The sequence below is a fragment of the Triticum urartu genome, chromosome 3 (assembly GCF_003073215.2).
Source record: "Triticum urartu cultivar G1812 chromosome 3, Tu2.1, whole genome shotgun sequence".
Lineage (NCBI taxonomy): Eukaryota > Viridiplantae > Streptophyta > Magnoliopsida > Poales > Poaceae > Triticum > Triticum urartu.
Window position 1 is genome coordinate 436,423,569 of NC_053024.1, and position 10,962 is coordinate 436,434,530.

The following is a 10,962-nucleotide window of genomic DNA, read 5'->3' on the forward strand; positions in this document are numbered from 1 at the left end:
CCCGCCCTGTACACACCCCTCTCCCAACTCCCGGTACAGTAAAGGCCTGTTCGGCATCCCTCCGACTCCACCCTCTCGCTCCTGGAGCTGGCGGAGCTGAAGGTAAAAAGTACGGAGTGGGGGGACAGGTGCTCGGCAGATCCTTGAATTTTAGTAAGTACTCCTTACTTGCTAGCATTGGCAGAAATGAGGAGAATCAAGTCACCTAGTAAGAAAGCATTGCACGAGTAATAAGAAGTCGAGTCATGTACTCCAGTATATGTTGTTACATTCTACACTCTGTTGGTTACATCCTAAACTCTACTAGTTACATAATGGGAGCATCGATCAAAGTTGCGCCCAAAAAATTGAAATAAATCCTATGCTCTGCTAACCAATGAGATGACTATCCGGTATCGGCACCGGCACCGGCACCAGTGTGGTTCATCGATCTGATTCGTGCGCTCGGGATTCTGAATTGAAGCTCCCATGGATCGGACGTGCTTCTGTCTTCCCTGTGCCATCACAAACTTTTGAGTTGAGCAATCCTTTTCGGTTCCTAATCAGATGCTTCATGCATATACTCAGACATAGATTCCTCCTGCAAAAACAAAGGAGCACACATAATTTGATTGATAGCAAGTTATCCAAGTTAGAGGGGCCATTACATCAGAGAATCAACTCGTAGCGTGGAACTTCAATGTGTTCACTCAATGAATCACTGGATTCCAAGGACTTATAAGGCATGTTCTGAAAGCGGCTAGGGTACAATTGGACCCCTTGTAGAGAGGTATACTGCCTGCCCTCCACGACAGTTTGGTCTGAGAAAAAGAAATCCAACCAACATGCACAGAAGTTCAGCTTATCTATACATAATGAGCTTTATTTAAGCTTTAATAGACTCAAGCATTTTTTATATCAGTTTCTCAACCACCTACATTGACACTGGAACTATTCCGTACTCGGTAACTCAATGTTGCCTGATTTCAGAAATAGGAATCGCACATCACACAGCTTTTACCATACCCATGTTATTTAGGAACTACTCCCCCCGTTCCATAATTCTTGTCGTGGTTTTAGTTCGAGGGAGTGGTAGACAATCGAGCCTTTAACTCTTCACCTAAAAGCATCGTGTTCTATATCGCATTTGCATTAGACAATCGAGTCTTTAACTCTAGACAAGAATTTTCTCAATATAACTCTGACGTTAGATTTATAGTACTAAAAATCTGACGTCCTCAAGTACGTCGGCTCCCGATCAAACACATGGCAATTAATCGTTGCACCATGGCAATTTTTCTGCGGCTTTTTATGCTACACATGGCAATTTGCACTGTAGAACAATGGCAAATCTCCTTATACTAAAGCATGGCAATTTTATCTGTTTTCGCATGGCAAATCTGATCGTCAGATTTTTAGCGCTAAAAATCTGGTGTCGGGCTTTTAACATTTCCTATAATTTTTGGCCAACTTTCAACATTGATCCAGTTTGGTTATTAATATAAAAAAAGGTCAACTCAACATATTTGGTTTTGTTAATAGTTTTAGGGAGGTAATGCTGTCGCGGCACTTACATCTTTTTCTTGCTTTTCTTTGACGACGATGCACTTGGAGGCACCGATGCTTTCGCTCTTCAAGAAGTTTCGAGTATTCAACAGTGGCTTGTTAAGGCCATCCGTCACCGATGTGTGACCTGGTAGCTCATCTACATGCAATTTTATACAGTAGTCTGCATTTGGCTTTTCAGGCTCATCACTGCTGCCGATAACTCTTTCCCTGAGATAAGATGGAGGATATATTAGTTCAAGAGACATGCACATGCATGCAATGAGTTATTATTACTAGAGACCTAAGAGGAACGACGCCACACCCTTTGTGTTGTTTATATTGCTCATTCTTTGTAAAACGATTATAGAAACTCAAATGAGTTTTGCGTGATCCACCTCATATGGCAGGCATACCGAACTCTGCTTCATGCAGCGAATTTAATCAATGAATTACCTATTTCACTCTAGTGACAAGAGATAAAAACACCTCCAGATTAGTAAACTATAATGCTTCTCTTCAGTAAAAAAAAGGTATTATAGAAACAGACATGCAGGCAATGATCTATTATTATTATAGAGACCTAAGAGGACCAACGCCACACCATTTGTGCTGTTTATGTTGCTCATTCTTTGTAAAATGATTATAGAAACTCAAATGAGTTTTGCGTGGTCCATCTCACATGGCAGGCATACCAAACTCTGCTTCATGCAACAGAATTTAAATCAATGAATTATCCTATTTCACTCTAGTAACATTGAAAAAACACCTTTAGCTTAGTAAACTATAATGCTTCTCTTCAGTAAAAAAAAAGGTATTGCCTTGGTAAGGAAGCATGCTGCCGCAGCTGCGGGCTAGTCTTTTCACCCTTAGCACCGATTTCTTCAAGATGAACAAATTGGCTCTTGAAACGATCCACCCCACTGGCAATAATATATCAGTTAGTATACTGGCAATGTCTTAACCAATCATAACTGTGGTTAAAGAAATGGTGTTTCTTTAGTATGCCATATTTGAATGAGGTTTACAATAGCATGAATTCTTATTTAGGGAAATTAAAAGCATATTTTTACAATGAAAAGATTGTACATCAAAATCCAAAGGGACAATTGTTTAACACAAGAAAAACGTCATTAGCGCATCACAACTGATTATGTTAAACAGCTTCCACATATGCAGTTGCTTGATAATGATATTCAATGATTATAAAAATAATATTTTAAGCTACACATTGCTCGTTACATTCATAGGATCATAATGTACACTGGTATGCTTTTCTGTCTCACCTCCACTCAAGTTGTACCATGCAAAAGTTCAACGAATAACACCTACTGAAACATATGCCTATCATTGTCAAAAGCAAACTTTACTAACTGAACAAAACATTACATAGATAACACATGTATATTATTCTTCTTGTAACAAGAAATGGTGGATTAAAGCATTTTTTCCAAACTCACCTTGGGTAAAGAAAGTTTGCCTGATCTCCACCACGAAGATAGTCATGCAACATCTGAGGATGGTACTCTAAAATCTAGAGATACTTCATGCATTAGTAAAGACTACTACCACAATGCCCACCGTACAATTGACTAACATTACCTCTCTGTAAATTAATTCACGTAAATCCTCTCTGGCCAGCTTCCTTCTCTCAAACTCAAACTCAAGTTTCGAGATGGGTTGCGCTGTGGGTTCGAGTTCAGAATTTGCCAATCCAGTAAAGTATGGGTCTGCCAAGGCCTTGAATTACATTGATATCATATCAGTATCGAGAATAACAAAAGAAACAAGCTTTTTGAGCTAAGATTCTTGTTGTTTATATTTCCTACCTCTGCAGCAGTTGGCCGATCTGCGGGGTCAAAAGCAAGAAGACGCTCAAGCAAATGGAGTGCCATGGGGTCTACACCAGGAAACTTCTGAGAAAAAGGTATTGGATGCTTTTTTTTCATGTTTCCCAAATATCGTCGAGCTTTTTCGTTTCGAATCTATATGCAGTACAAATAGGCAACAGATGCAGAGTTTAAGAATCATTTCTGAACGTGATTTATCACCTAAAAAAATACTTAGCAGAACAAACAAGAGTGCGGCTATTTGGCTCCCGAGCTCATCTACTCCCATGGTGAACAGTAAATTAAAAAAATACTAGAAAATTTTCAAAAAAATTCCGATTTTTTTGGAATGGAAGATGCTTAGGTGCGTGAGGTTCACTCCAAAGTTCAACTCATTTGGACATCTGAGTATCTCTTGGCAAAAAAAAACAAATTTGGGGTCTGTGAAACAGAGTACTGTTCATGTACTGTTTTGACCCAATTTGTCTTTTTTGCTGAGAGCTACTCATATGTCCAAATGACCTGAAATTTGGAGTGGAGCTCACGCACCAAATCATCTTCCATGCAAAAAATATTTTAGTATTTGTTTTGAATTTTCTCTTAACCGGGTGCAGATGAGCCCGGGCTCAGAAATGGATATTTTTCGAGAAAACGCAAAAGCTTTGCGTTTCTTTTCATTGAAAAGGAGAGATTCAGAAATGGATATTCGAACAAATATAATTTACTATCTGTGTTGTTACTTTGTTTTAATATATTTGGAAAAAATATCAAAGTAAAGATGATCACAAAAATCATAGTACAATAACCAAAAGACTGAAGCATTAACCAAAACCTAGGCCACAAATCTTCCTTTGGCAGTTGACCCATGGCTGCTTGCCTTTGAGTGATCAGGTTCTCAAGCGCCACGGCCTGTCCAATGGGACCTGTGCACTCTAGGGAATTTGAAGACGCAAACTGGAACCTTAGGTGCTTCGTGCAAGCTTCTCAATCATATCTAGGGGGTTTCAAGTTGCATTTCTAGGGACATTTGGGTCGCCTTTGCAGCTCAGAATTGTGCACTCTAGGACACACGCAACAAACTCACTATGGAGTGGGTTATCCCCAAACATCCATCTTTCCCTTCGAAAAGGAGGTTAAACCCCCGGAATCTGCAACCTATGATGCACAACCATCTTAATTAAAGTACCGTGACCAACATCCAAAAAAGTTTAACAAGTGAAAGCAAGGCCCAATCACAACTGACCAATAACAGGATTACATCACTCAGACACATAACCTATTACTGTACCGCCATGCAAAACTGCTTGAATGAATCCCGTGTTATCATCTCCCAATGGTTGCCCCCAAAGGCCATAGCTGCACCCAAACATCCATCTAATTGTTTGTTCAAAATGATCATTTTTTGTTTGCAGCTCGTGATGCCATCATCAAAGGAGGACATGGAGGAAACTTCACGTGTCGCCCTTTTTGCTATCTCGGGAGTGGCTGGGGTGTTTTGTGTGCGAGTGTTTGTGTTTGTGTTGTAATTGTGCTATGCAACTTCTTTAAGGAATCATGAGTATTTGTGGAACTTCTGTACTCATAGCCATTTGTGGCTGTATCTATAAAGGAGGGTGAAAGCCTTTTGTCCAGAAAAAATGTTTACATCCACAGCTATTTCCATAAGAATAATGTTCAAAAGATAACTCCCTTATCCTTAGATAGAGCAAGCTCATTGCTTGTCATGAATCATTGTTAAATATCAATTGGCGTTCATATTTTTTTTAGCACAATGGTGACCAGATATCGTGTTGGCCCTTTCCAGAAATTGGATTACAAACTACACAGATCAAGCAAATATATGGTCAATGTGAGTGCGGGGCTTTCTGAGACAACATGCCTATTCAGGTAGTGAATTATTTGACCAAAACATCACTCTGAATGCCTTCCATGCAAAAAAAAGGTTTACAACCACAGTTATTTTCTGTAAGAATAATGTTCAAAAGATAACTCCCTCAGCCATAGATGGGGCAAGTTTAGTTGTTTGTAAAGCATCATTGTTAGATATCAATTATCGTCCATATTTTTTTCGATACCTCGATTGCCCTTTCCAGAATTAGGGATTACAAGGTATACAAATCAAGCAAATATATGATCACTGGGAGTGTGGGACTGTCTTAAGACCAGATGCCTGTCCAGGTAGTGAATTATTCAACCAAAACATCACTCTGAAGTTCCTTATGATAAGCACAAATTAAACAAAGCGTGAATTTTTACCCTTTTGCTGTCGGGTAGTTATTTAAAATGCAGATGCAGAGCCACCGGCTGTTGAAATATGGGGTGGGCTTTAGGCCCATCTAACAATTTCAGAAAATCTCTAAGGGCCCAAGTGGATTATATGGCACTAGGTGTAGTGGGAAGTTTAGTCCCACCCCGCTAGTGGAGAAGGAGTTGGACCTCTTTATAAGGGATTCTCTTCCGCATGCTATTGGAGCTTGAGAATAGAAGAGGCCCTCGCGCACTCCTCCGCCGCCGCCCGCCTCGCCTCAACTCTCCACGCGGACGCCACGCGGCTGCGCCTATATATGTGTGAGGCGTCTCCCAACCAACCGTCACGTGAAACAGATCGCATCTCTGCCTCCACGCCCACTGTCGTTCCTTGGCTGCTGCCGCCGGCGACTCCACCCCGTCTGCCGCGTACACGGTCGACGGGAGAGCAGGTCTCCGAAACTCCGCCTCTCTGGATCCTGTACGGGAGAGGGGCGATTAGGTTTTTGGGAAGCGACTGCTCGCCTCTGTTCGTCTACTTCCTCTACGTTCGTGTCGCCCTCGTCATCACCATGTCCACCGACGCTGAACGTGCCGCCGCCGAGAAGATCGAAGCCGACAAGAAGGCCGCCGAGGACGCCGCTGCTGCCACACCGCCGCCGTCGCGGCTTCCTGGCCTACTGGAGGGTATAACTCGTTTATCCCGCTCCTATTGTTTTCTGTTTTAGCCATGCTAGCATTATATATAGATCTGTCTGCAATTAGCATAGTATGAGCTTGCACGATTGAATAGTATGTGGTTATTTCTGTCAATGCCATGCTAGTGATTCATTTTTGGATTAAATTAATCGGAAAATTGCCTATTTATTGAACAATCCAAAAACCTAATGTGTGTAGGAATTTTTCGGCAAGTGGCTTTGCCGCTGCACTGAAACCGGATAAGTTTACCGGCACGTACTTTAAGCGTTGGCAGACTAAGACCACTTTATGGCTCACGGCTAAGAACGTGTTCTGGGTCACCGGTGCCTCTTCCACAGGAACGATTGCTCCTGAACAGGAGAAGGCGTTCAGGGAGGCCACCGTCGTATTTCTCGGAGCAGTTCTTAGCGTGATCGGTGATAAGTTGGTTGACGCATATTTGCATGTGCATGTTGCCAAGGACTTGTGGGAGGTGCTCAAATCTAAATTCGGAATGTTGATGACATACTGATATTCGGAACCAACCTCAGTCATTGAGGAGGTCAAGTCGTTTCTATCTCAGAACTTTGAGAGGAAAGACCTTGGTGTGGCTGATGTTATCTTGAACATCAAGCTACTCAGAGATATAATGAGGGTGGGATTACACTTCTGCAATCCCATTGTGTTGAGAAGGTGTTGAGCCGTTTTGGATATTCGGACTGCAAACCATCTCAAACACCATATGATCCTAGTGTGTTGATTCGAAAGTTCGAAGGCACGGCTAAAGGTCAATTGAGATACTCTTAAATCATTGGTTCACTCATGTGCCTAGCGAGCGCAACGAGGCCTGACATCGCATTTGCTGTGAGCAAACTGAGCCGATTTGTTTCCAAAACAGGTGATGTACATTGGCATGCTGTTGAAAGAGTTATGCGCTATCTGAAAGGTACTATGAACTATGGACTTCACTATACCGGATACCCGTCGGTACTTGAAGGGTATAGTGATGTGAATTGGATCTCTGATGCTGATGAGATGAAGGCCGCAACCGGGTATATGTTTACTCTTGGAGGTGGCGTTGTTTCCTAGAAGTCTTGCAAGCAAACGATCTTAACAAGATAGACAATGGAAGCAGAATTAACAGCGTTAGACACGTCTGGTGTCGAAGCAGGATCGCTTCGAGATCTTTTGATGGACTTGCCATTGGTTGAGAAGCCGGTTCCGGCTATCCTTATGAACTGTGACAATCAGACTGTTATCACCAAGGTGAACAGTTCAAAGGACAACATGAAGTCCAACAAACATATAAAAATGAGATTAAAAGCTGTCAAAAAATTAAGAAACTCCAGAGTGATAGCGTTGGATTATATCCAAACGGCTAAGAATCTGGCAGATCCCTTTACAAAGGACTATCGCGTGTTGTGATAGATAATGCATCGAGGGAGATGGGTATGAGACCCACGTGAGTTGCCATGGTGGTAACCCAACCTATGTGATCGGAGATCCCGTGAAGTAGGACCTGAGAAAACAAGCCAATGGTAAACTGAGGAGAGTAACTTTACTAACCCACTCCATTGGAGATGCAATACTTTCGGATAATGTATGGTAGGATGACTACTGTGTTAATGTGTTCCAAAGCTTATGTAAGCAAGATGCTATCCTACAAAGCGATCTTTGGAGGAACACACCTATGAGCCTGACTGTTGGTCACAGTCTATGAGATTGGGGTGATCTCTAGTAAACTTATGAATAGGCTAGGAGTGTGACTTATATGCTCCACCCTGAGGGGTCAGCCTTCGGCAGCCTAGTACTAGTAAGACATGTGGGAAACTTCTTTACACCAAACTGACAATTCAAGGCATAGTCCATTGTTTAGTTGTGAAGGAGTGTAGCTGCTTGCTCTAGGTGAAGTTCAACCTTAACGTGCCTTCACTGAAACACTGGTATATCGAAACAGCAATTGGAACAGAGGACACAATGGGCCCTCGAGATCTGGTGGGGAATTGTTGAAATATGGAGTGGGCTTTAGGCCCATCTAACAATTTCAAAAAATCTCTAAGGGTCCATGTGGGTTATATGGCACTAGGTGTAGTGGGAAGTTTAGTCCCACCCTGCTAGTGGAGAAGGAGTTGGACCTCTTTATAAGGGATTCTCTTCCACATGCTATTGGAGCTTGAGAATAGAAGAGGCCCTCGCGCACTCCTCCTCCGCCGCTCGCCTCGCCACGCCACGCCTCGTCACGACGTACCGCGGGTTGCGGGAATGAGCCGAGCCGAGCTCACACCTATGCCCTTATTTTTGCCTGTCAGTAACGGAGAGTTTCTGACAGCTGGGGCACGATCTGAGACATCGAATCGTGGGCTGTCACGGACTCGGACATGGGTCAAGCCCACGTCTCTCCACGCGGTTGCGCCTATATATGTGTGAGGCGTCTCCCAACCGGCCGTCACGTGAAACATATCGCATCTCTGCACGCCCACTGTCGTTCCTTTGCTGCTGCTGCCGCGGGCGACTCCATCCCGTCCACCGCGTACATGGTTGACGGGAGAGCAGGTCTCTGAAACCCCGCCTCTCCAGATCCTGTACGGGAGAGGGGCGATTAGGTTTTTGGGAAGCGACTACGCGACTGCTCGCCTCTGTTCGTCTACTTCCTCTATGTTCGCGTCGCCCTCGTCATCACCATGTCCACCGACGCTAAACGTGCCGCCGCTGAGAAGATCGAAGCCGACAAGAAGGCCGCCGAGGACGTCGATGCTGCCACCGCTGCCGCCGCGGCTTCCTAGCCTATTGGAGGGTATAACTCGTTTATCTCGCTCCTATTGTTTTCTGTTTTAGCCATGCTAGCTTTATACATAGATCTGTCTGCAATTAGCGTAGCATGTGCTTGCATGATTGAATATCAGTATGTGGTTATTTCTGTCAATGCCATGCTAGTGATTTATTCTTGGATTAAATTAATCGGAAAATTGCCTATTTATTCAACACCGGCCACACAGGAGTGGCGACAGCTGTGGAGCCGAGGCAGGAGACGTTGCCAAAGTGGTTAGGGGGTTAGGTTGTGCGTGTCATGGAAGACGTTGGAAACCCAAGCCGAAGGTGAAGAGAATACAGGTGGTGGACCGCGAGGCAGGGAAGTTGTCGACACGCAGGGGATACCTTGGCAGAGGGTTTAGGGTGAGGATAAAGGTGAGAAAGAAGACAGGTGTCCGGAGGTTGAAGAAGTAGAGCGAGCTGTTGGATCTAAATCCAGTGGTTCAGCAAAATCAACTGCCCCTATGAAAATAATCAGGCGTTTGCGTTCTAGGCAGTCCCTTACTTTTAGGACATAATGCAAGAATTAGTCTTAGCAGTATGTATATAACAGCAGGGCCAGTTATAGCAGTAATATTTCAGTAGTTTGAACTTCAGATAGATAGTTCCATGCTGTAATAACGGAGATCCAAGTGATAACGGTGATGATAACCACCATCACAAAGAGTTGGTAAGGCAATCACATTGGAGGTAGGTCTCTTAACTGTTTTTATCATTTTTAGAAGCAGGGAAGTGAACTCACCCTGGAAATAGATTCTTCTGAAGGAGTGCCAAGTAGATCAGTCATGAGATCCAATTGATGTACCACGTTTTTGCCAGGAAAGAGCGGCCTCCCTGTAAGCATTTCGGCAAATATACATCCTATGCTCCAAATATCAATTGCAGGAGTATACTGTAAAAGGAAATACTAACTTCAGTATAGTGAAACCCGAATTATACAATGTGGTAACATGTGCATTGACTGCCAATAATCAAGTGTACAAGAAAACTCGGATTTATAAACAAACTCGACAACATCAACGAGGATATTGATGCTCACATATGAATTATCACGGATTCACGGTCTCTAATTTGGTTAAGGTCAAATTTTGTCGAGATGAAGTTTTCTCACCTTTGAAAAGAAGGAGCCACATAATTCTGGAGCACGATACCACCTTGTTGCTACATAATCCTGGGACAAATGGCCACGCGAGCATAAAAGTCTAAATTTTGGTTGGCTGCTTACATAATACACATAATCTGTGGTAAGCTTTTATTAGAGTATAAACTACCTACCGTCCAGAATATCGCGGACGGGGTGTCATTGAAGGAAACCCGAGAAAGGCCGAAGTCGCAAATCTTGAGCTTGCAATCGGCATTGGCTAGAATGTTCTTGGGCTTGAGGTCCCGGTGGAAGACATTGGCAGCGTGCATGTACTTCATCCCGCGAAGCAGCTGGTAGAAAAAGAACTGAAAGTGCTCCGGGCTGAGGTCGTCGTTGGCCTTGATGACCTGGTGGAGGTCGGACTCCATGAGCTCGAAGATAATGTAGATGTCACGAAACTCGCGGCGCGACGGCGGGAGCATGATATGCTTGATCTCGACGATGTCTGGGTGGCGCAGAAGGCGGAGAAGCTTGATCTCGCGGAGAATGCGGGTGGCGTCGGCGACATGCTCGAAGACGTCGTCGATCTTTTTGATGGCGACGCGCTCGCCGGTGTGGGTGTCGACGGCAGCCGCCACGACGCCGTAGCTGCCTTTGCCGACCACTTCGCCGATCTCGTACCGGGTCGCCTCGCCGTACTCCGTGAAGAACCCCGCCTTATCCGAGCCCTGGAAGCGTATGAGTCAATCCCGCAATCGGATACGCATCAGGCGAGGCACAAAATGTCAA

General features: G+C 43.9%; 1 protein-coding gene across 1 annotated transcript; it reads right to left on the reverse strand.

Moving 5' to 3' along the window:
* Window positions 1-196: 196 nt before the first annotated feature.
* LOC125544236 (mitogen-activated protein kinase 16) lies at window positions 197-10,655 on the reverse strand. The gene is made up of 9 exons (XM_048707851.1): window positions 10,365-10,655; window positions 10,201-10,260; window positions 9,832-9,981; window positions 3,354-3,509; window positions 3,127-3,264; window positions 2,985-3,058; window positions 2,346-2,447; window positions 1,554-1,755; window positions 197-580 (listed from the first exon to the last, which is right to left on the reverse strand). The coding sequence occupies exons 1-9, from the start codon at window positions 10,653-10,655 to the stop codon at window positions 539-541; spliced, it is 1,215 nt and encodes a 404-aa protein (XP_048563808.1). The 3' UTR covers window positions 197-538.
* Between the last annotated feature and the right edge of the window lie 307 nt (window positions 10,656-10,962).